Source organism: Amblyraja radiata, chromosome 6, assembly GCF_010909765.2.
Source record: "Amblyraja radiata isolate CabotCenter1 chromosome 6, sAmbRad1.1.pri, whole genome shotgun sequence".
In the NCBI taxonomy this organism is placed as follows: domain Eukaryota; kingdom Metazoa; phylum Chordata; class Chondrichthyes; order Rajiformes; family Rajidae; genus Amblyraja; species Amblyraja radiata.
Window position 1 is genome coordinate 9151122 of NC_045961.1, and position 25298 is coordinate 9176419.

Here is a 25298-nt window from a genome sequence, read left to right on the forward strand (position 1 = left end):
TCTAGGGAGATACACCTGTCCCGGGGAGACTCACCTGTCCTGTCCCGGGGAGACACACCTGTCCCGGGGAGACACACCTGTCCCGGGGAGACACACCTGCCCCGGGGAGACTCACCTGGACCAGGGAGACTCACCTGTCCCCTGTCCCAGGGAGACACACCTGGACCAGGGAGACACACCTCTCCCCCCGCCTCTCCCCCTCCCTCTCCCCGCCCCCGGTGCCGGGCCCGGCCGCCGCCGTCGCTGCTGCTGCCGCTGCTGCTGTTGCCACGGCCGCTGCCGGAGCGCCGGGCCCGGGCCGCGCCACTACTCGAGACCGCAGGCTTGAGCGGGGCCTGCAGGCCGCGGCCTCCGGACAGCGGGAAACGGGCTCCGGACAGCGGGCCTCGGACACCGGCTCCCGGGCTCCGCCGGGCAACGCCATGGGGGAGAGGTGAGGGGGGTAGAGATGGTGAGGGTGGGGGTGTGGAAGGGGGTAGAGTGGGGGGGGGGGGGGCACAGGGAGATCCCATGGAGGGAGGGAGGAGAGGGAGGGGGGAGTGTAAGGAGGGGGATGGGATACACAGGGAGATCTCAGAGGGGGAGAGAGGGGAGATTGTGGAGGGGGGGGATGAGGTGAAGAGATGGGGAGGGGGGGAGCACAGAGAGATCCCACAGAGAGGGGAGGTAAAGGGTGAGGATGTAGAGGGGGTAGAGGGTGAGGGCAGGGGAAGGAGGGAGGGGAGGGTGTGAGGGGGGTAGAGGGTGAGGGGGGTAGAGGGGAGGGAGGGTGTGAGGGGGTGAGGAGGGTGAGGGGAGGGAGGGAGGTAGAGGGTGAGGAGGCAGAGGGTGAGGGGAGGGAGGGCATGAGGGGGTAGAGGGTGAGGGGAGGGGAGGGAGGGTGTGAGGGGGTAGAGGGTGAGGGGAGGGGAGGGAGGGAGAAAGAGGGAGAGTGAGAGGATGAGATGAAAGTGTGAGGGGAGGGGGGTGAGGGAGAGTGGGGAGATGGGGCACTGATTGGATTGCTTCAGGCTTGTTTATAATATCTATGTATTTGGGGACTGTTATTGTCGATTTTTCACTATAACGTACGCTGAGCGTTTGTCGGCACTGGGCCTGTACTCGCTGGAGTTTAGAAGGATGAGGGGGGCACCTCATTGAAACGTACAGAATAGTGAAAGGCTTGGATAGAGTGGATGTGGAGAGGATGTTTCCACCAAAGATCCTATAGCGCTATAGGATCTTTGGTTTCCACTAGTGGGAGAGTCTAGGACCAGAGTACACAGCCTCAGAATAGAAGGGGAAGGCTAGTGTTAGTGAGGAAGGCTGTCGGAAGTCGGGGGAGTCCAGAACCAGGGTCCACAGTTTAAGAATAAGGGGTGATCCATTTAGAACGGAGACGAGGAAACATTTTTTCTCACAGAGAGTGGTGAGTCTGTGGAATTCTCTGCCTCAGAGGGTGGTGGAGGCAAGTTCTCTGGATGCGTTCAAGATGGGGCTCTTAAAGATAGTGGAGCCAGGGGAAATGGGGAGAAGGCAGGAACGGGGTACTGATTGGGGATGATCAGCCATGATCACATTGAATGGCGGTGCTGGCTCGAAGGGCCGAATGGCCTACTCCTGCACCTATTGTCTATTGTCTATGTAAAGGACGTTCCATTAGCAAGGAGATGAGGAGGAATTTCTTTAGCCAGAGGGTGGTGAATCTGTGGAATTCATTGCCACAGACGGCTGTGGAGGTCAAGTCAGTGGACATTTGTAACGTGGAGATTAACAGATAATTGATTAGTACGGGTGTCCAATTTCCCTCTGGGGATGAATAAGGTTCTATCGTATCGTATTGCCTAGGGTTATGGGGAGAAGGCAGGAGAATGGGGTTGTGATGGTGGAATGGCTGGGTAGAATTGATGGGCCGAATAGCCTAATTCTGCTCTTAGAATGATGTCGGCACGGTGGCGCAGCGGTAGTGTTGCTGCCGCACAGCGCCAGAGACCCGGGTTGGATCCCGACTACAGTACTGTCTGTACGGAGTTTGTACATTCTCCCCGTGACCTGCGTGAGTTTTCTCCGGGTGCTCCGGTTTCTTCCCACACTCCAAGAACGTGCAGGTTTGTAGGTTAATTAGCTTAGTACAATTGTAAATTGTCCGTGGTGTGTGTAAGATAGTGTTAGTGTGCGGGGGTCGCTGGTTGGCTCAGTTGACTCAGTGGGCCGAAGGGTCTGTTTCCGTGCTGTATCTCTAAACTAAACAAAACTTATGAACTTAAAAACTGAGTAAGGTATTGTCATTGTATAAACAGTAGAAACAAACAACTACAGATGCTGGTTAATACACAAATGGACACAGAGTGCTGGAGTAACTCAGCGGGTCAGGCAGCATCTGTGGAGAACATGGATAGGTGACGTTTCACAGAGTGCTGGAGTAACTCAGCGGGTCAGGCAGCATTTGTGGAGTGCATGGATAGGTGACGTTTCACAGAGTGCTGGAGTAACTCAGCGGGTCAGGCAGCATCTGTGGAGAACATGGATAGGTGACGTTTCACAGTGCTGGAGGAACTCAGCGGGTCAGGCAGCATCTGTGGAGAACATGGATAGGTGACGTTTCACAGTGCTGGAGTAACTCAGCGGGTCAGGCAGCATCTGTGGAGTGCATGGATAGGTGACGTTTCACAGAGTGCTGGAGTAACTCAGCGGGTCAGGCTTGGCGATAGTGAGTTGATCTGTCCAAAAAGGATTTGAGTATAGGAGCAGGGAGGTTCTACTGCAGTTGTACAGGGTCTTGGTGAGACCACACCTGGAGTATTGCGTACAGTTTTGGTCTCCAAATCTGAGGAAGGACATTATTGCCATAGAGGGAGTGCAGAGAAGGTTCACCAGACTGATTCCTGGGATGTCAGGACTGTCTTATGAAGAAAGACTGGATAGACTTGGTTTATACTCTCTAGAATTTAGGAGATTGAGAGGGGATCTTATGGAAACTTACAAAATTCTTAAGGGGTTGGACAGGCTAGATGCAGGAAGATTGCTCCCGATGTTGGGGAAGTCCAGGACAAGGGGTCACAGCTTAAGGATAAGGGGGAAATCCTTTAAAACCGAGATGAGAAGAACTTTTTTCACACAGAGAGTGGTGAATCTCTGGAACTCCCTGCCACAGAGGGTAGTCGAGGCCAGTTCATTGGCTATATTTAAGAGGGAGTTAGATGTGGCCCTTGTGGCTAAGGGGATCAGAGGGTATGGAGAGAAGGCAGGTACGGGATACTGAGTTGGATGATCAGCCATGATCATATTGAATGGCGGTGCAGGCTCGAAGGGCCGAATGGCCTACTCCTGCACCTAATTTCTATGTTTCTATGTTTTTATGTTTACACTCCAGATCTGTTATAAAGAGGTCCGTAATAACAAGGGTTCGCTGCTTGTATAAATGAACTGGACATCCTCTATAAAATCATGAGAGGAATAGATTGGGTAGACGCACAGAGTCTCTTGCCCAGAGTAGGGGAATCGAGGACCAGAGGACATAGGTTTAAGGTGAAGGGGAAAAGATTTAATAGGAATCTGAGGGGTAACTTTTTCACACAGAGGGTGGTGGGTGTATGGATCAAGCTGTCAGAAGAGGTGCAAGGCCCTCCATAATATTTGTGACGAAGACCCATCATTTATTTATTTGCCTCTGTACTCCACAATTTGAGATTTATTATAGAAAAAAATCACATGTTCAAGTAACTTGTATCTTAATTTATATCAGAGTGATGGCAAGAGCAAAGTATGGAGGAGAGAAGGAACTGCCCAAGATCCAAAGCACACCACCTCATCTGTGAAACACGGTGGTGGGGGTGTTATGGCCTGGGCATGTATGGCTGCTGAAGGTACTGGCTCACTTATCTTCATTGATGATACAACTGCTGATGGTAGTAGCATAATGAATTCTGAAGTGTATAGACACATCCTATCTGCTCAAGTTCAAACAAATGCCTCAAAACTCATTGGCCGCCGGTTCATTCTACAGCAAGACAATGATCCCAAACATACTGTTAAAGCAACAAAGGAGTGTTTCAAAGCTAAAAAATTGTCCATTCTTAAGTGGCCAAGTCAATCACCCGATCTGAACCCAATTGAGCATGCCTTTTATATGCTGAAGAGAAAACTGAAGGGAACTAGCCCCCAAAACAAGCATAAGCTAAAGATGACAACAATACAGGCCTGGCAGAGCATCACCAGAGAAGACACCCAGCAACTGGTGATGTCTATGAATCGCAGACTTCAAGCAGTCATTGCATGCAAAGGATATGCAACAAAATACTAAACATGACTACTTTCATTTACTTGATATTGCGGTGTCCCAAACATTATGGTGCCCTGAAATGGGGGAACACTATGTATAAACACTGCTGTAATTTCTACATGGTGCAAGCAAAATGTATAAAAATGGCCTTTATTAAAATCTGAAAATGTGCGCTTTTACCACATGTGATTTTTTTCTATTACAAATCTCAAATTGTGGAGTACAGAGGCAAATAAATAAATGATGGGTCTTTGTCCCAAACATTATGGAGGGCACTGTAATTGAGGCTGGGACTATCCCAACGTTTAAGAAACAGTTGGACAGGTACATGGATAGGACAGGTTTGGACCAAGCGCAGGCAAGTGGGACTAGGGTAGCTGGGACATTGTTGGTCGGTGTGGGCGAGTTGGGCCAAAGGGGCTGTTTCCACGGTGTGTGACTCTAGGAATAGTTAACTAAACCAGCATCTGCAGTTCCTTCCTGCGCTAAACAGCATTGATGTGTAGAGGGATGTCGGAGACTGCCTGTGCATGTGTGTGTTCCGTGTACCACCCATGTGTGTGTTGTGGGTATGCGCGCTTGCCCGGCGTGACCTGTGGCGTGTTGGGTTGCCGTGTGCATGCGTGTGTGGTCCGTGTCCCCCCTGTGTGTGAGATGCGTGTATATCAGGCATGCCCATTCTCCTGAAGTGACCTGTGGCGTGTTAGATTGCTGCGTGTGGAGTCCGTGTGCCCCTTGTGTGCAGGGTCCGTGTTGCTGGCGTGTCGGCACACCTGTTATGGCGTACGCCGTGTTTGGGTTGCCGTGTGTGTGTCGCATGTGCGGGCTTATGCGGCGTGACCTGTGTGTGTCTAGGTTACCGTGTGTATGGGAAAGGTGTGTCGGCTTTCCTGCCGTGACTTGTGGCATGACATGCACTTGTCTTTGGTGTGACGTGTGCGTGTCTGCAGAGTGTGTCTGCACTGTGACCTGCACCAAGACCTCTGCGTGTGTTTAGCATGATGGTGCATGTGTTTAGCGTGACCTCTATGCGTTTAGCGTGACGGTGCGTGTGTTTAGCGTTGCGGTGCGTGTGTTTAGCGTGACGGTCATGTGTTTAGCGTGACGGTCATGTGTTTAGCGTGACGGTGCGTGTGTTTAGCGTGATGGTCCGTGTCTTTAGCGTGACGGTCCATGGTGCGTGTGTTTAGCGTGGCGGTCCATGGTGCGTGTGTTTAGCGTGGCGGTGCGTGTGCTTAGCATGACGGTCCATGGTGCGTGTGTTTAGCGTGGCGGTGGGTGTGTTTAGCGTTGCGGTGCGTGTGTTTAGCGTGACGGTCATGTGTTTAGTGTGGCAGTGCGTGTGTTTAACGTGACGGTCATGTGTTTAGCGTGGCGGTGCGTGTGTTTAGCGTGATGCTCCGTGTCTTTAGCGTGACGGTCCATGGTGCGTGTGTTTAACGTGGCGGTCCATGGTGCGTGTGTTTAGTGTGGCTGTGCATGTGTTTACCGTGATGGTCATGTGTTTAGTGTGAGTGCGTGTCTTTGGTGTGACGGTCATGTGTTTAGCGTGACGGTCGCGTGTTTAGCGTGGCAGTGCCTGTGTTTAGCGTGATGGTGCGTGTGTTTAGCGTGACAGTGCGTGTGTTTAGAATGACGGTCGTGTGTTTAGCGTGGCGGTGCGTGTGTTTAGCGTGGCAGTGCGTGTTTTTAGCCTGGCGGTGCATGTGTTTAGTGTGACGGTGCATGTGTTTAGTGTGAAGGTGCGTGTGTTTAGTGTGAAGGTGCGTGTGTTTAGCGTGACAGTGCGTGTGTTTAGCGTGACGGTCGTGTGTTTAGTGTGACGGTGCGTGTTAGCGTGACGGTGCGTGTGTTTAGCGTGATGGTGCGTGTGTTTAGCGTGACAGTGCGTGTGTTTAGCATGACGGTCGTGTGTTTAGTGTGACGGTGCGTGTTAGTGTGACGGTGCGTGTGTTTAGCGTGATGGTGCGTGTGTTTAGCGTGACGGTGCGTGTGTTTAGCATGACAGTCTTGTGTTTAGCATGACGGTCTTGTGTGTAGCGTGACGGTGTATGTGTTTAGCGTGACGGTGCGCATGTTTAGCGTGACGGGGCGCGTGTTTAGCGTGATGGTGCGTGTGTTTAGCGTGATGGGGCGTGTGTTTAGCGTGACGGCGTGTGTGTTTAGCGTGACGGTGCGCGTGTTTAGCGTGACGGTGCGTGTGTTTAGCGTGACGGCGTGTGTGTTTAGCGTGACGGTGCGCGTGTTTAGCGTGATGGTGCATGTGTTTAGCATGACGGTCGTGTGTCCGCAGGCTGCTGCCCTCCTACGTGCCGTCGGACAGGGAGCCGGTGTTGGTGCGGTTGCCATTCACCGGCGTGTGCGTGGTCACCGTGCTCTGCCCACTCTGTGGATTCCTCTTCTGTGTCATCTGGTCGCTCATCTTCAACTTCGAGGAAACGACATCCACCCACTGCATGGTGAGTGTCCGCAAACCACACCTGCACGCTCACGCTCACCTGCACCGAGCTCCAACCCCACCTGCACTCTCACGCTCACCTGCACAGAGGTACAACCCCACCTGCACCAAGCTACAGTGAAAGGCCCTGTTATCACAGTTACCTGTACAAGGTACAACGCAAAGGTTTTGTTGCGTGCTAACCAGTCAGCGGAAAGACAACACATGATTACAATCGAGCCGTCCACAGTGCACAGATACAGGATAAAGGGAATAACGTTTAGTGCAAGGTAAAGTCCAGCACAGTTAGTTTAGTTTATTGTCACGTGTACTAAGGTAAAACATAGAAACATAGACAGCAGGTGCAGGAGTAGGCCATTCAGCCCTTTGAGCCAGCACCGCCATTCAATATGATCATGGCTGATCATCCACATTCAGTATCCCGTTCCAGCTTTCTCCCTGTATCCCTTCATTCCGTTAGCCCTAAAAACTAAATGTAACTCTCTCTTTAATACATCCAGTGAAAAGCTTTTTGTTGCGTGCTGTCCAGTCAGCAGAAAGACAATACATGATTACAATCGAGCAGTCCAGTGTACAGATGCAGGGATTAACGTTTAGTGCAAGGTAAAGACCGATTTAAAAATAGTCGGAGGGTCTCTAATGAGGTAGATGGGAGGTCAGGACTGCTCTCCAATCGGTGAGAGGATGGTTCAGTCACCTGATAACAGCCGGGACAAACTACCCCTGAATTTGGAGGTAGTTTAGTTTAATTTAGTTAATTGAACGATTGGATGAATAGTTTATTGTCACCTGTGACAAATCCAGAACCAGGGGCCACAGATTAAGAATAAGGAGTAAGCCATTTAGAACAGAGACAAGGAAACACTTTTTCTCACAGAGAGTGGCGAGTCTGTGGAATTCTCTGCCTCAGAGGGCGGTGGAGGCCGGTTCTCTGGATACTTCCAAGAGAGAGCTAGATAGGGCTCTTAAAGATAGCGGAGTCAGGGGATATGGAGAGAAGGCAGGAAAGGGGTACTGATTGGGGATGATCAGCCATGATCACATTGAATGGCGGTGCAGGCACGAATGGCTGAATGGCCTACTCCTGCACCTATTGTCTATTGTCAAATCTGGTTGTTGATTTCCCTACCTTTGAGTAAAAGACTGCATTCACCCTAAATGTCCCTGATACATTTATGCACGTCTATAAGATCACCCCTCAGCCTCCTGCACTCCATGCTTAACATTTCACTCCACCTCTTCTCTCTTTATCTATCCCCCCGTTGTCATGTTTTCACCTCCATCCTTTGTCACTTACTCCACCCGACGGCCAATGGCTCCCCTCGCCAGTAATGCCACCTTCCCTGTAGCTGGGTGACCAGAACTACACACCGTGCTCCGTGCTGGCTCGAAGGGCCGAATGGCCTACTCCTGCACCTATTGTCTATTGTAGTGAGATTCTTTGCTTGCATAATGAAGGTATGCGAATAGTCACCGTGTAAAGGGCGCTTACAACGTTACAAAGTCCCCCCCCCCACCCGCCGGGTCCCGATTGTTCCCTCCTCCGTCCCCCTTCCTCACGGAGGACCCCCACACCGCGTCCCCTCCCCCTGGGCCTCCTCACTTCCACATGCTCCGTCCTCGTCTGCCAGTCGGTGCCGTCACCGACCGCCGCGCCGACCTCTCCGCTATCTCCGCCGGGTGCTCTCCGTGGCACCGGCCGCGGGCCCCACAGACCCAGGGGCCGTTGGCCACGGGCTCCGACCCTCAGCTTTCCCGCGGACCGTGAATCACGTGTGCCGAGGTACAGTGAAAAGCTTTCTGTTGCGTGCTATCCAGTCAATGGACACTAGGTGGAGGAGTAGGCCATTCGGCCCTTCGAGCCAGCACCGCCATTCAATGTGATCATGGCTGATCATCACCAATCAGTACCCCGTTCCTGCCTTCTCCCCATATCCCCTGACTCCGCTATCTTTAAGAGCTCTATCTAACTCTCTTGAAAGCATCCAGAGAACCGGCCTCCACAGAGGCAGAGAATTCCACACATTCACAACTCTCTGTGAGAAAAAGTGTTTCCTCGTCTCCGTCCTAAATGGCTTACCCCTTATTCTTAAACTGTGTGTGGCCCCTGGCTCTGGACTCCCCCAACATCGGGAACATGTTTCCTGCCTCTAGCATGTCCAAACCCTTAATAATCTTATATGTTTCAATAAGAAACCCTCTCATCCTTCTAAACTCCAGAGTGTACAAGTCCAGCTGTTCCATTCTCTCAGTATTTGACAATCCCGCCATCCCGGGAATTAACCTTGTAAACCTACGCTGCACTCCCTCAATAGCAAGAATGTCCTTCCTCAAATTAGGGGACCAAAACTGCACACAATACTCCAGGTGTGGTCTCACTAGGGCCCTGTACAACTGCAGAAGGACCTCCTTGCTCCTATATTTGATTCCTCTTGTTATAAAGGCCAACTTGCCATTCGCTTTCTTCACTGCCTGCTGTACCTGCATGCTTACTTTCAAAGACTGATGAACAAGGACCCCCAGATCCCGTTGCACACAATACGATAGTCATGATAGATCCCTGCCCTCTGACTCGGTGACCTCTGCCCCCGTGACCTCTGCCCCTGCCCCCGTGATCTCTGACCCTGTGTTACAGGTGCCCAACTACCTCCCCTCCATCAGCTCGGCGATCGGAGGAGAATCGCCGCAGCGGTACGTCTGGCGTTTCTGCATCGCTATCCACGCAGCCCCACGCCTCCTCCTGGCCCTGGCCTACTGGCGGCTTTATCGCCGGGGCCCCTTCTCGATGGCCCCTCAACACACCACCCTCTGTGTTGTCAACTTCATCGCAAACCTGCTGGAGAATCTGGCCCTCCTCACACTCACCTACGTCTCCTCCATCGACAACCACCGTGAGTAACAGCCCCCTCCCCCCTCACTCTCCCCCCTTCCCTCACTCACTCCCTCCTCCCCTCACTCCCCCCTCATTCCATCCCCCTCCCCTCACTCCCTCCTCCCCTCACTCTCCCCCCTTCCCTCACTCACTCCCTCCTCCCCTCACTCTCCCCCCTTCCCTCACTCACTCCCTCCCCCCCTCACTCCACCCTCCTCATCCTGACTCCCCTTCACTCCCCCCTCCCCCTCCCTGCCCCCCCTCCTCCCCTCCCCTCCCTCCCCCATCCCCTCACTCCTCACTCAGTGAGTGAGGCAGGGAAGGAGTGAGACAGGGAGTAAGGGAGGGAGGGAGTGAGGAAGTAAGCGCTGACAACACTGTGTGTCACTGCAGGGATCCATGAACGAGCCTTCCTGACCTTCATGGCCGCCTCCCAGCTCCACATGCTGCTCACCTGCACCATCTGGCAGCGATACCGGAAACCCACCGTCACTCCTGAGGTAAACACTCATCCTCATCCTTCCCTCTCCCCCCCCCCTTCCCCTTCCCCTTCCTCTCCTCCCTTCACCTCCCCTCTCCCCTCCTCCCCTCCCCTCCCCTCCTCTCTCCTCCTCTGTCCTCCCCTCCCCTCTCCTCCCCTCTCCTCCCCTCTCCTCCCCTCCTCTCTCCTCCCCTCTCCTCCCCTCCCCTCCCCTCTCCTCCCCTCTCCTCCCCTCCTCTCTCCTCCTCTGTCCTCCCCTCTCCTCCCCTCCCCTCCCCTCCTCTCTCCTCCTCTGTCCTCCCCTCTCCTCCCCTCCCCTCTCCTCCCCTCTCTCCTCCCCTCCCTCCCCTCCTCTCTCCTCCCCTCTCCCCTCCCCTCCCCTCTCCTCCCCTCCTCTCTCCCTCCTCTCTCCTCCTCTGTCCTCCCCTCCCCTCTCCTCCGCTCCCCTCTTCCTCCCTCTCTCCTCCCCTCTCCTCCCCTCCCCTCTCCTCCCCTCTCCTCCCCTCCCCTCTCCTCCCCTCTCCTCCCCTCTCCTCCCCTGTCCTCCCTCTCCTCCCCTCCCCTCTCCTCCCCTCCCCTCTCCTCCTCTGTCCTCCCCTCTCCTCCCCTCCTCTCTCCTCCTCTGTCCTCCTCTCTCCTCCCCTCCTCTCTCCTCCTCTGTCCTCCCCTCTCCTCCCCTCCCCTCTCCTCCCCTCCTCTGTCCTCCTCTCTCCTCCCCTCCCCTCCCCTCCCCTCTCCTCAGCCTCTCCTCTCCTCCCCTCCCCTCTCCTCTTCTCCCCTCCCCTCTCCTCCCCTCCCCTCATCCTCCCCTCTCCTCCCCGTCCTCTCCCTCTCCTCCCCTCTTCCTCCCCTCCCCTCTCCTCCCCTCTCCTCCCCTCCTCTCTCCTCCTCTGTCCTCCTCTCTCCTCCCCTCCCCTCCCCTCTCCTCCCCTCCCCTCTCCTCCCCTCTCCTCCCCTCTCCTCCCCTCCTCTCTCCTCCTCTGTCCTCCTCTCTCCTCCCCTCCCCTCCTCTCTCCTCGCTTCTGGTGTGGTGTTATCTCTAAAGTATAAACCTAAAGTGCAATCAACAGTCAGCATGGACTTGGTGGGCCGAATGGCCTGTTTCTGTGCTTTATCTCTAAAGTAAAAAGTCTAAAGTAGTCACGGAAACAGGCCCTTCGGCCCATCGAGCCTATGCTAGCCAGTGCTCCAGGGGGTAGAGGGGGAGAGAATATGTGCGCTGTGCTGCCTCAGCGGCCAGGCCCTGTTGCCGGGCAGATACTTTGTCCAGTGGGCCGGAGGTGAGGCTGAGAACCACGTCCCCGATACAGGCCCAGGCGCATTTCCCACCGCCAGCATCTGATGGCAGCACCGGGCCACATGGCACAGAAACAGGTCCTTCGGCCCACACTGACCAAACATGCCCCATCCACACTAGTCCCACCTGCCCGCGTTTGGCCCATATCCCTCCAAACCTGTCCTATCCCATGTGCCTGTGCGGGCAGGAACTGCAGATGCTGGTTTTAACCGAAGGTAGAAGGCGCAGCGGTAGAGTTGCTGCCTCACAGCGCCGGAGACCCAGGTTTGATCCCGACTATGGGTGCTGTCTGTACGTAGTTTGCACGTTCCCCCCGTGACATGCGTGGGTTTTCTCCGGGATCTTCGGTTTCCTCCCACACTCCAAAGACGTGCAGGTTTGTAGGTTAATTGGCTTGGTAAATGTAACAAAATTGTCTCTTGTGGGGTTCGGATGGTGTTAGTGTGCGGGGATCGCTGGTCGGCGCGGACCCGGTGGGCCGAAGGGCCTGTTTCCGTGCTGTTTCTCTAAAACTAAAAGCTGGAGAAATTCAGCGGGATAGGCAGCATCTCTGGAGTTATATGTTGTTAGTTTAGTTTTGAGATACAGTGTGGAAACAGGCCCTTCGGCCCACGGAGTCCGTACCGACCAGCGATCGATCCCCCCGTACACTAGCACTATCCTATTCACAACAAACAATTTACTTTTTACCGAACCCAACTAACCAACAAACCCGCACGTATTTGGAGTGTGGGAGGAAACCAGAGCACCTGCAGAAAACCCACGCAGGTCACGGGGAGAAGGTACAAACTCCGTACAGACATGAGCCGGTAGTCGGGATCGAACCTGGGTCTCTGGCTCTGTGAGGCAGCAACTCTACCGCTGCGCCATCGTAACTATTTGCCACAACTACCCCCTCTGGCAGCTCGTTCCATACACCCACCGCCCTCTGTGTGAAAACGTTCCTATTAAATCTTTACCCTCTCATCATAAACCCATGTTCATGAATGTGCAGGAAGGAACTGCAGATGCTGGATGACACAAAATGCTGGGGTAACTCAGCGGGACAGGCAGCGTCTCTGGAGAGAAGGATAGGGGGAGTGGTGGAAGAGGGACAGAGGGGTAGGGGAAAGGGGTGAGAGGGGAGGGAGGGGGAGAGAGAGGGGTGGGAGAGGGAGAGGGGTGGGGTAAGTGGGAGAGAAGTGGAAGAGTGGGTAGGGAGGTGTAGGGGGAGAGGTGGAAGAAGGACAGAGGGGTAGGGGGAAGGGTGCGGAGGGAGAGAGGGAAGGGGGTGGGGTAGAGAGGGAAGGGGGGGTGGGGGAGAGAGGGATGGGGGTGGGAGGAGGAGGGGGAGGAGAGGGAGATGGAGAGGGGGAGGAGAGGGGGAGAGAGGGAGGGGGAGATGGGGTACCACCATGAGGTACCACCTCCAGTTTAAATTCCATTTGGAATATTTTGGAGGACCAAGAAACCAAGAAACCAAGGAATGGGTGACGTTTCTTCAATGTAGGAGATGTCGCTCTCTTACTTGAGAAACAAATCTGAAGAAGGGTCTCGACCCTAACGGCACCCGTTCCTTCTCTCCAGAGTTGCTGCCTGTCCCGCTGAGTTACTCCAGCATTTTGTACAAACCTATGTTCACCAGTTCTCGATTCCCCCACTCTGAGTAAAGACTGAGCATTTACCCGATCTACCCCCCTCGTGATTTTATACGCCCCTATAAGATCACCCCTCATCCTCCTGCGCTCCCAGGACTAAAGTCCTAGCCTGTCCCCAACCTCTCCCCTTACCTCAGGCCCCTCGTAAATCTTCTCTGCGTCCTTTCCATCTGAATGAGATCCTTCGTGGTGTAGCAACGTGTCCGAAACGCAACACAACACTGAACACAATACGCATAATACATCAATGATTTGGATGATATACATCAATGATTTGGATGAAGGGATTCAAAGTAACGTTAGCAAATTTGCAGATGACACAAAGCTGGGTGGCAGTGTGAACTGTGAGGATGCTATGAGAATGCAGGGTGACTTGGACAGGTTGGGGGAATGGGCAGATGCATGGCAGATGAAGTTTAATGCGGATAAATGTGAGGTTATCCACTTTGGTCGCAAAAACAGGAAGGCAGATTATTATCTAAATGGCGTCAAGTTGGGAAAAGGGGAAGTACAACGGGATCTGGGGGCCCTTGTAAATCAGTCTATGAAAGTAAGCATGCAGGTACAGCAGGCAGTGAAAAAAGCGAATGGCCTTTATAACAAGAGGAATCGAATATAGGAGCAAAGAGGTCCTTCTGCAGTTGTACAGAGCCCTAGTGAGACCACACCTGGAGTATTGTGTGCAGTTTTGGTCCCCTAATTTGAGGAAGGACATTCTTGCTATCGAGGGAGGCAGCGTAGGTTTACAAGGTTAATTCGCGGGATGGTGGGACTGTCATATGCTGAGAGAATGGAGCAGCTGGGCTTGTACACTCTGGAGTTTAGAAGGATGAGAGGGTATCTCATTGAAACATATAAGATTGTTAAGGGCTTGGACGCGCTAGAGGCAGGAAACATGTTCCCGATGTTGGGGGAGTCCAGAACCAGGGCATCAGTTTAAGAATAAGGGGTAAGCCATTTAGAACGGAGACGAGGAACTTTTTCTCACAGAGAGTGGTGAGTCTGTGGAATTCTCTGGATGTTTTCTCTGCAGGTTCTCTGGATGTTTTCAAGAGAGAGCTCGATAGGGCTCTTAAAGATAGCGGAGTCAGGGGATATGGGGGGAAGGCAGGAACATTGGGGATGATCAGCCATGATCACATTGAATGGTGGTGCTGGCTTGAAGGGCCAAATGGCCTACTCCTGCACCTATTGTCTATTGTCTAAGGCAGGAGAATTAGGTTAGGAGGGAGAGATAGATCAGCCATAATTGAATGGCGGAGTAGACTTGATGGGCCGAATGGTCTAATTCTGCTCCTATCCCTTATGACAACTGGCAGATTTGGCTTTGAGTTCACAAGTTGTGTTGTTCCCGCTCTTCCGGCCTTCAAGCCAACCCTGATTCTCAAATGTTACACAGTGAGAGATATTCTGCCAGCAGCGAGCCTGCCAACCGCGTCACCAATTAGATCAAGTCTCGTTCCTCTAAACTCCACTGAACACAGACCGAACCAGCCCTTCCATTTCACAAACTGTCCAGCAGGACTTCCCTAAACCCCGACATCTACCATTCACCGTCACTAGTTCAGTTACGTTTATTGTCATGTGATAGACAATAGGTGCAGGAGTAGGCCGTTCGGCCCTTCGAGCCAGCACCGCCATTCAATGTGATCATGGCTGATCATCCCCAATCAGTACCCCGTTCCTGCCTTCTCCCCATATCCCCAAACTCCGCTATCTTTAAGAGCCCTATCTAGCTCTCTCTTGAAAGTTTCCAGAGAACCGGCCTCCACCGCCCTCTGAGGCAGAGAATTCCACACACTCACAACTCTCTGTGAGAAAAAGTGTTTCCTCTTCTCCGTTCTAAATGGCTTACCCCTTATTCTTAAACTGGGTGTGGCCCCTGGTTCTGGACTCCCCCAACATCGGGAACATGTTTCCTGCCTCTAGCGTGTCCAAACCCTTAATAATCTTATATGTTTCAATTAGATACCCTCTCATCCTTCTAAACTCCAGAGTGTACAAGCCCAGCTGCTCCATTCTCTCAGCATATGACAGTCCCGCCATCCCGGGAATTAACCTTGTGAATTTACGCTGCACTTCCTCAATAGCAAGAATGTCCTTCCTGAAATTAGGGGACCAAAACTGCACACAATACTCCAGGTGTGGTCTCACTGGGGCCCTGTACAACTGCAGAAGGACCTCTTTACTCCTATACTCCTCTTGTTATGATAGGAGCAGAATTCGGCCATTCCGCCCATCAAGTCTACTTCACCATTCAATCTATCTCTGATCTATCTCTCCCTCCTAACCCGATTCTCCTGCCTTCTCCCCATAACCTCTGACAACTGTACTAATCCAGAATCTATCTACCTCTGCCTTAAAAATATCCACTGACTTGGCTGAACTTACTGAATAATGGAAGGCTTGCGTAGTTGGATGTGGAGAGGATGTTTCCACTAGTGGGAGAGTCTAGCACTAGAGGTCACAGCCTCAGAATTAAAGGACGTTCCTTTAGGAAGGAGATGAGGAGGAATTTCTTTAGCCAGAGGGTGGTGAATCTGTGGAATTCATTGCCACAGACGGCTGTGGAGGCCAAGTCAGTGGATGTTTTTATGGCAGAGATAGATAGATTCATAGAAACATAGAAACATAGAAATTAGGTGCAGGAGTAGGCCATTCGGCCCTTCAATATGATCATGGCTGATCATCCAACTCAGTATCCCGTACCTGCCTTCTCTCCATACCCTCTGATCCCCTTAGCCACAAGGGCCACATCTAACTCCCTCTTAAATATAGCCAATGAACTGGCCTCGACTACCCTCTGTGGCAGGGAGTTCCAGAGATTCACCACTCTCTGTGTGAAAAAAGTTCTTCTCATCTCGGTTTTAAAGGATTTCCCCCTTATCCTTAAGCTGTGACCCCTTGTCCTGGACTTCCCCAACATCGGAAGCAATCTTCCTGCATCTAGCCTGTCCAACCCCTTAAGAATTTTGTAAGTTTCTATAAGATCCCCTCTCAATCTCCTAAATTCTAGAGAGTATAAACCAAGTCTATCCAGTCTTTCTTCATAAGACAGTCCTGACATCCCAGGAATCAGTCTGGTGAACTTTCTCTGCACTCCCTCTATGGCTGATCTATCTCTCCCTCCGAACCCCATTCTCCTGCCTTCTCCCCATAACCTCTGACACCCGTACTGATCACTAACTCATCACGTGTACCGAGTGAAAAGCTTTTGTTGCGTACTAACCAGTCAGCTGAAAGACAATACATGATTACAAATCGAGCCATTTACAGTGTACAGATACAGGATAAAGGGAATAACGTTTAGTGCAAGGTAAAGCCAGCAAAGTCTGATCAAAGATAGTCCGAGGGTCACCAATAAGGTAGATAATAGTTCAGGACCGCTCTCTGGTTGTGGTGGGATGGTTCAGTTGCCTGATACAAGGATCAAACACTCCCTGTGGTCTCTCCTGTCCATACGTAAAACGTATACCGTAAAACGTAAACGGTGGCGCAGCGGTAGAGTTGCTGCCTCACAGCGCCGGAGACCCGGGTTCGATCCCGACTTCGGGTGCTGTCTGTACGGAGTCCGTTCGTTCTCCCCGTGACCTGCCTGGGTTTTCTCCGAGATCTCCGGCTTCCTCCCACACTCCAAGTACGTGCAGGTTTGTTGGCTAATTGGATTCAGTAAAATTGTAAATTGTCCCGAGTGTGTGTCGGATAGTGTTGGTGTGCGGGGACCGCTGGTCGGCACGGACTCGGTGGGCCGAAGGGCCTGTTTCCGCGCTGTATCTCTGCACTAAACACAACATAGAACAGTGTATGATGCGTGTATGACACATATGATGCGTATACCAACTCGTATCTCCTTCAATGGTGAGGAGGTCAGTACTTGCTGGACCGGGCAGTGTCCACTCTCTGTAGATCCCTGCGATGGTGGGGAGGAGAGAGGGGGGAAATATTTAATGAGAACCTGAGGGGCAACCATCTTCATACAGAGGGTGGTGGGTGTATGGAACGAGCTGCCGGAGGAGATAGTGGAGGCTGGGACTATCCCAACACTTGGACAGGTGCATGGATAGGACAGGTTTAGAGGGAGATGGGCCAAACACGGGCAGGTGGGACCGGTGTAGATGGGGCACGTTGGCTGGCGTGGGCTAGTTGGGCTGAAGGGCCTGTTTCCGTGCTGGGTGACTGTCTCTTGCAACCGTGCAGCATTGCAGGGAGCTGCGGTCACAAGACACAGCAGAGGAGGAGGAAGAGAGAACGAGGCTGTGGTAACGAGGCTGCAGGAAGTCAAGATTGTAGAAGGCACTCCTCCCTCTCTTTCCCCCTCACCCATCATCCTCCCCTCCCCCCTCCCCCCTCTCTCCCCATCCCCTCCCCCTCATACTCCCCCCTCCCCCCCTCCTCATCCTCTCTCTCCCCCTCCCCATCCTCCTCTCCCTTCCCTCCTCCCCCATTCCCCCCCTTCTCACCGCCACCCTCCTCATCCTCCCCCCACTCCTCTCCCCCTCATCCTCCCCCTCCCCTCCCCATCCCCTCCCCCCTCAATCCACCCCCTCCCCCCTCATCCTCCCCCTCCCCTCCCCCCTCTCTCCCCATGCCCTCCCCCTCTCTCCCCCCTTCTCACCGCCACCCCTCTCCCCCAATCTTCCCCTCCCCCTCTCCCCTCCTCCCACTGTTCCCCTCCCCTCCTCCTCTCTCCCCTAATCTCCCCCCCTCTCCTCCTCCCCCTCCCCTCTATCTCCCCCTGCCCCTACCCCCTACCCCCTCTCTGCCCCACTTCTCCTCCCTCCTCCCCCAGTCAAGGCTGGTCGTTGCGTTGGGGAGGGGGGTTTAGGGCCATGATGAGGGGAGGGGAGGGGAGAGGAGGTGGGGGGGGGGGGGGTTCAGGCCTGTGGGCAGGGGAGGGGAGGGGAGGGGAGAGGAGATGGAAGGAGAGGACAGAGGAGAACCATCACTAAGAGATGTCGCTGGTGTATTTCGAGCAGGCAGAGGCTCCACCATAAATATCTTGACGCTTTGTACTGAAATACTTTATGAGCGGTATTGGGTGGAAGTGAGGTTGGGGCCTGCTGCGACACAAATACATTTGCTGCAAGATTACGAGAGGCCGAGATAGCACGGACAGTCAGAACCTTGTTCCCACAGAGGAAATGTCAAAGACTGCGAGGCAGCGTTCAAAAAAACATTTAGACTGCTACAGGGTGTCAGGGGTTACGGGAAGAAGGCAGGAGAATGGGGTTAGGAGGGGGAGATAGACCAGACATGATTGAATGGCGGTAGACTTGATGGGCCGAATGGCCTAATTCTGCTCCTATCACTTGTGATCTAAGAATAAGGGGTAGGCCATTTAGAAGGGAGACGAGGAAACACTTTTTCCTCACAGAGAGTTGTGAGTCTGTGGAATTCTCTGCCTCAGAGGGCGGTGGAGGCCGGTTCTCTGGATACTTTAAAGAGAGAGCTAGATAGGGCTCTTAAAGATCACGGAATCAGGGGATATGGGGAGAAGGCAGGAACGGGGTACTGATTGGGGATGATCAGCCATGATCACAGTGAATGGCGGTGCTGGCTCGAAGGGCCGAATGGCCTGCACCAATTGTCCATTATCTTATGAATGCTAGCATTTATTTCGAGAGGGCTTGTATACAAAAACAGGGATGTAATGCTGAGGCTCTATAAGGCGCTGGTCAGGCCGTATTTGGAATATTGTGAGCAATTTTGGGCCCCGTATCTCGAGGAAGGATGTGCTGGCTCTGGAGAGGGTCCAGAGGAGGTTTACAAGAACGATCCCAGGAATTAGTTGGTTAACCTATGATGAGCGTTTGTCGGCACTGGGCTTGTACTCGCTGGAGGTTAGAAGGATGAGGGGGTACCTCATTGAAACGTACAGAATAGTGAAAGGCCTGGATAGAGTGGATGTGGAGAGGATGTTTCCACTAGTGGGAGAGTCTAGGACTAGAGGTCACAGCCTCAGAATTAAAGGACGTTCATTTAGGAAGGAGATGAGGGGAAATTTCTTTAGTCAGAGGGTGGTGAATCTGTGGGAATTCTTTGCCACAGACGGCTGTGGAGGCCAAGTCAGTGGATATATTAAAGGTAGAGATAGATAGATTCTTGATTAGTACGGGTGTCTAGGGTTATGGGGAGAAGGCAGGAGAATGGGGTTGAGAGGGAGAGATAGATTCTGCCTCACAGCGCCTTAGACCCGGGTTCGATCCTGACTGCGGGCGCTGTCTGTATGGAGTTTGCACGTTCTCCCCGTGACCTGCGTAGGTTTTCTCCGGGTGCTCCCCAGATGATTCCGCGCCAACCCAATATTGATGCCAGATGAGACTGTGGTTTAGGGTTGCCCCCCCCTCCCTCCCCCCCCCCCCCCTCCTCCCCCCCCCCCCCCCCCCCCCCCCTCCACTGTACACAGTTTGTACCCTCCCTCCCCCAAACCCCCTGCCCCTCCCAGGGCGGCACAGGGGTAGAGTTGCTGCCTCACAGCACCGGAGACCCGGGTTCCATCCTGACCACCACTGCTGTCTGTACGGAGTTTGCACGTTCTCCCCGTGACCTGCGTGGGTTTTCTCTGGGTGCTCGGGTTTCCTCCCAAGACGTACAGGTTCAGTAAAGTTGTAAATTGTCCTCCACACTCCAAAGAGGTGTTAATTGACTTGGTGTGAAGGTAAATTGCCCCCAGTGTGTGTGTGTGATAGTGTTAGTGTGCGGGGATCGCTGGTCGGTGCGGACTCGGTGGGCCGAAGGGCCTGTTTCCGCGCTGTATCTCGAAACGAAAAAATTAAACAGCATTTACCCTGCGCTGTTCCAGTCTCCCTGCTACAGGGAGGATGCCGTTAAACTGGAAATAGTGCAGAGAAGCTTCGCGAGGATGTTGCCAGGACCAGAGGGCCTGAGCTACAGGGAGAGGTTGAGCAGGCTGGGACTCTATTCCCTTGGAGCGCAGGAGGATGAGGGGTGATATTATAGAGGTGTACAAAATCATGAGGGGAGTCTCTTGCCACCACAGTAGATGAATCAAGAACCAGAGGACATAGGTTCAAGGTGAAGGGGAAAAGATTTAATAGGAACCTGAGGGGACGACAGATGGCACAATGGGCTAAGTGTTCGGCTGGCAACCGGAAGGTAGCCGGTTCGAATCCCGCTTGGAGTGCATACTGTCGTTGTGTCCTTGGGCAAGACACTTCACCCACCTTTGCCTGTGTGTGAATGTGTGTGAATGTGTGTGAGTGATTGGTGGTGGTCGGAGGGGCCGTAGGCGCAGATTGGCAGCCACGCTTCCGTCAGTCTGCCCCAGGGCAGCTGTGGCTACAGAAGTAGCTTACCACCACCGAGTGTGACTGAGGAGTGAATGAATAATGCGATGTAAAGCGCCTTGAGTATTAGAAAGGCGCTATATAAATCCCATCCATTATTATTATTATTAACCTTTTCACACAGAGGGTGGTGGGTGTATGGAACGAGCTGCCGGAGGAGGTAGTTGAGGCAGAGGCTATAACAATACTTAACAGACAATTGGACAGATACACGGATAGTTTAGTTTTAAAGATACAGCGCGGAAACAGGCCCTTCGGCCCATCGAGTCTGCGCCGACCAGCGATCCCCGCACACTAACACTATCCTACACACACTAGGGACAATTTACATTTACACCAAGCCGATTCATCTACAAACCTGCACGTCTTTGGAGTGTGGGAGGAAACTGGAGATCCCGCAGGTCACGGGGAGAACGCACAAACTCCGTACAGACAGCACCCGTAGTCGGGATCGAGCCCGGGTCTCTGGCGCCGCGAGGCAGCAATTCTACCGCTGCGCCACCGTGCTGGTCTGCAGGGCGGGTTTAGAGGGATATGGGCCAAATGTGGGCAGGTGGGACTAGTGTAGATGGGACATGTTGGGCGGCTTATGATCTCACGAGTGGGTGGGCCGAAGGGCCTGTTTCCCTGCTGTTTGCATCTAGATCTGAGAGTCAATAGACAATAGGTGCAGGAGTAGGCCATTCGGCCCATCGAGCAAGCACCGCCATTCAATGTGATCATGGCTGATCATCCCCAATCAGTACCCCGTTCCTGCCTTCCCCCCATATCCCTGACTCCGCTATCTTTAAGAGCCCTATCTAGCTCTCTCTTGAAAGTATCCAGAGACGGCCCTCTGAGGCAGAGAATTCCACAGACTCACCACTCTCTGTGAGAAAAAGTGTTTCCTCGTCTCCGTTCTAAATGGCTCACCCCTTATTCTTAAACTGTGTGGCCCCTGGTTCTGGACTCCCCCAACATCGGGAACATGTTTCCTGCCTCTAGCTCGTCCAAACCCTTAATAATGTTATATGTTTCAAAGTCTCTGCCTCCACTCTGTCCCGTGCCTGGGTCAGCGTGGGTTCCTCTGCCCAGCCAGAGCTACGTCACAGACCTCACTGAGCCACAGATGGCCGCTGATATTGCCAGCCAGCCTCACTTCCCTCCCCGACCGTCTCGCAAACACATCCCTTCATTCCTCGCTACAGACTTTACAGATGCAGTGCGGAAACAGGCCCTTCGGCCCATCGAGTCCTAAGACCAGAAGACCATCAATACTAGTCCCACCTGCCCCACATTTGGCCCATATCTTTCATGTTCGTAAGTGATAGGAGCAGAATTAGGCCATTCGGCCCATCAAGTCCACTCCGCCATTCATTCGTGGCTGATCTACCTCTCCCTCCTAACCCCGTTCTCCTGCCGTCTCCCCGAGTCCGCGCCGACCAGCGATCGCCCCGTACACTAGCACTATCCTACACACACACACACTGGACAATTAATACAGCATTATAGACAATAGGTGCAGGAGTAGGCCATTCGGCCCTTCGAGCCAGCACCGCCATTCAATGTGATCATGGCTGATCATCCCCAATCAGTACCCCGTTCCTGCCTTCTCCCCATATCCCCTGACTCCACTATCTTTAAGAGCCCTATCTAGCTCTCTCTTGAAAGTATCCAGGGAACCGGCCTCCACCGCCCTCTGAGGCAGAGAATTCCACAGACTCGCAACTCTCTGTGTGAAAAGGTGTTTCCTCGTCTCTGTTCTAAATGGCTTAGCCCTTATTCTTAAACTGTGGCCCCTGGTTCTGGACTATACAGACACACAAAAGTCAATAGTTTAGTTTATTGTCACGTGTATCGAGGTACAGTGAAAAGCTTTTGTTGCGTGCTAACCAGTCAGCGGAAAGACAATACATGATTACAATCGATCCATTTACAGTGTACAGATACATGATAAGGGAATATCGTTTAGACGTTAGAGATACAGCACGGAAACAGGCCCTTCGGCCCACTGAGTCCGCGCCGACCAGCGATCCCCGCACACTAACACTATCCTACACACACTAGGGACAATTTACATCTTTACTGAACCTGTACGTCTTGGGGGCGTGGGAGGAAACCCGAGCACCCGGAGAAAACCCACGCAGGTCACGGGGAGAACGTGCAAACTCCATACAGACAGCACCCGAGGTCAGGATCGGACCCAGGTCTAAGGCGCGGTGAGGCAGCAGCTCTACCGCTGCGCCATCGTGCCGAGCCTGAGCAGCGGACTGTCCCAACGTTTAAGAAACACATGGATAGGACAGGTTTGGACCAAATGCGGGCAGGTGGGACTAATGCAGCTGGGGCATGTTGGGCGGTGTTGGGCGGTGTGGGCGAGGGGCCTGTTTTCTCTCTGCTCCACAAGCAACATATCCCAGTGGTGAAATATTCCCAGAGTTCTGACGTCTGTTTCTCTTCCCTTCTCCCTCCTCCCCGTCTCTCTCCCCTCCCCCCCCATCCTGCCCCCTCCACTCCCCCCTCCCTTCCTCATCCCCTCACCTCCTCATCCCCTCCCATCCCCCTCAACTCCCCCCCTCATTCTCCCCCCCCCCCCCCCCCAGGAGCGGACGTCGTTCAGCTGGAAGTTGCGTTTATTTTTCTTCAACGTGACGTGTTTCTCTCTGGCCATCGGCTGCTACCTGCGGCACAACGCCTACTGTGAGGCCGGGGGTGAGTTACAGCCCCCCCCCCCCCTACATGCTCCCCTCCCCCCACACACCTCCGACCCGTGCACCCTGACCTCTGCCCGTGACCTGTGCTCACACCCATGACCCCTGTGACCCTCGCCCCCCCGACGGCACGCTGTGACCTCTGCCTTCTGCCCCTCGCCCCCTGCTGACCTCTGCCCTGCTCTCCCCCACAGTCTACACCCTCTTTGCGTTGCTGGAGTACCTGGTGGTCCTCTCCAACATGGCCTTCCACATGACTGCCTACTGGGACTTCAACAACAAGGAACTGTTCATCGGCACCCGGCCCCCCGACAAGAGCTTCTGAATCCCCCCCCCCCCGTACCCCATTCTCCCTCTCTCCCCCCCTCTCTCTCTCCCCTACCCCTCAGTCTCCCCTACCCCTCTCTCTCCCCCTTCCCTCTCCCCTACCCCTCTCCCCCCATCCCTCCCTTTCCCCCCCATACCTCCTTCTTTCCCCCTCTCTTTCTCCCCTCTCTCTCCCCCTATCTCCCCTTCCCTCCCAACCCCTCTATCTCCCCCCCCCCCCCCCCCCACCCCTCTCCCTCCCATTCTCCTCAGTGCCTCCTGTGTCTTGTCTACATTCCAACTGGAAGGGGTGTTTTTCTACCCGAGTGAATCAGTAGCTGCGAGAGGATTCACAAACACCAGAGATCTGGTGACTGATGTTTACAGAGGGACGAACGCCAGCAAATAGGAAGATCTTAATAAAGTTGTGCTACCAAGACTCCATGGTAAACGTATTATCCGTCTTTAGTCTAGCTTGGAGACACCGGCGATCTCAGCGTGCTGGAGTAACTCAGCGGGTCAGGCAGCATCTGTGGAGAACATGGATAGGTGACGTTTCACAGAGTGCTGGAGTAACTCAGCGGGTCAGGCAGCATCTGTGTGGAGAACATGGATAGGTGACGTTTCACAGAGTGCTGGAGTAACTCAGCAGGTCAGGCAGCATCTGTGGAGAACATGGATAGGTGACGTTTCACAGAGTGCTGGAGTAACTCAGCGGGTCAGGCAGCATCTGTGTGGAGAACATGGATAGGTGACGTTTCACAGAGTGCTGGAGTAACTCAGCGGGTCAGGCAGCATCTGTGGAGAACATGGATAGGTGACGTTTCACAGAGTGCTGGAGTAACTCAGCGGGTCAGGCAGCATCTGTGGAGAACATGGATAGGTGACGATTCACAGAGTGCTGGAGTAACTCAGCGGGTCAGGCAGCATCTGTGGAGAACATGGATAGGTGACGTTTCACAGAGTGCTGGAGTAACTCAGCGGGTCAGGCAGCATCTGTGGACAACATGGATAGGTGACGTTTCGGGTCGAGACCCTTCTTCAGAGGTTATCTTTTGCCAGCTTCGAATTGTCCTAGTCTTTTCTCGCCTCCTGTTCTTCACTCCCCCATCCACACACTTTTAGTCTGAAGAAAGGTCCTGACCTGAAACAACACCCTGTCCATTCCCTCTACAGATGCTGCCCGACCTGTGCAGTTCCTCCAGCACTTTGTGTTTTACTCATTTTAGTTTAGAGATACAGCGCGGAAACAGGCCCTTCGGCCCACAGAGTCCACACCGACCAGCGAGCCCCGCACACTATACTCTGGAGTTTAGACGAATGAGAGGGGATCTTATTGAAACATATAAGATTATTAAGGGTTTGGACACGCTAGAGGCAGGAAACATGTTCCCGATGTTGGGGGGAGTCCAGAACCAGGGGTCACACAGTTTAAGAATAAGGGGTAAGCCATTTAGAACGGAGACGAGGAAACACTTGGAATTCTCTGCCTCAGAGGGCGGTGGAGGCTGGTTCTCTGGATGCTTTCAAGAGAGAGCTAGATAGAGCTCTTAAAGATAGCGGAGTCAGGGGATATGGGGAGAAGGCAGGAACGGGGTACTGATTGGGGATGATCAGCCATGATCACATTGAATGGTGGTGCTGGCTCGAAGGGCCGAATGGCCTACTCCTGCATCTATTGTCTATTGTCCTACACACACTGGGGACAATTAACATTGACACCAAGCCGATTAACCTACAAACCTGTACGTCATTGGAGTGTGGAAGGAAACCGGAGCACCCGCAGAAAACCCACGCTGTCACGGGGAGAACGTGCAAACTCCGTACAGACAGCACCCGTAGACAGGATGGAACTCGGGTCCCTGGCGCTGTGAGGCAGCAGCTCTACCGTGCCGGTCCTGCAGGATGGCGATATGTTGGAGTTGGTGCAGGAGAGATTCACCTGGATGTTACCTGGGCTTGCGGGCCTGAGTTACAGGGAGAGGTTGG

General features: G+C 53.5%; 1 protein-coding gene across 1 annotated transcript; it reads left to right on the forward strand.

Annotated features, from left to right (window-relative positions):
• Positions 1-10: 10 nt before the first annotated feature.
• pgap2 (post-GPI attachment to proteins 2) lies at positions 11-23376 on the forward strand. Its single transcript, XM_033022176.1, has 6 exons — positions 11-433; positions 6555-6720; positions 9355-9610; positions 9985-10091; positions 22896-23004; positions 23198-23376. The coding sequence occupies exons 1-6, from the start codon at positions 423-425 to the stop codon at positions 23326-23328; spliced, it is 780 nt and encodes a 259-aa protein (XP_032878067.1). The 5' UTR covers positions 11-422; the 3' UTR covers positions 23329-23376.
• The last annotated feature ends 1922 nt before the right edge of the window (positions 23377-25298 follow it).

What these genes read in the sequence shown, in the direction of transcription:
- pgap2 (XM_033022176.1), top strand. An exon ending in AACCCACCGTCACTCCTGAG is followed by an intron (nt 10,092 to 22,895) that starts GTAAACACTCAT and finishes CCCCCCCCCCAG; the next exon opens with GAGCGGACGTCGTTCAGCTG. An exon ending in CGCCTACTGTGAGGCCGGGG is followed by an intron (nt 23,005 to 23,197) that starts GTGAGTTACAGC and finishes TCTCCCCCACAG; the next exon opens with TCTACACCCTCTTTGCGTTG.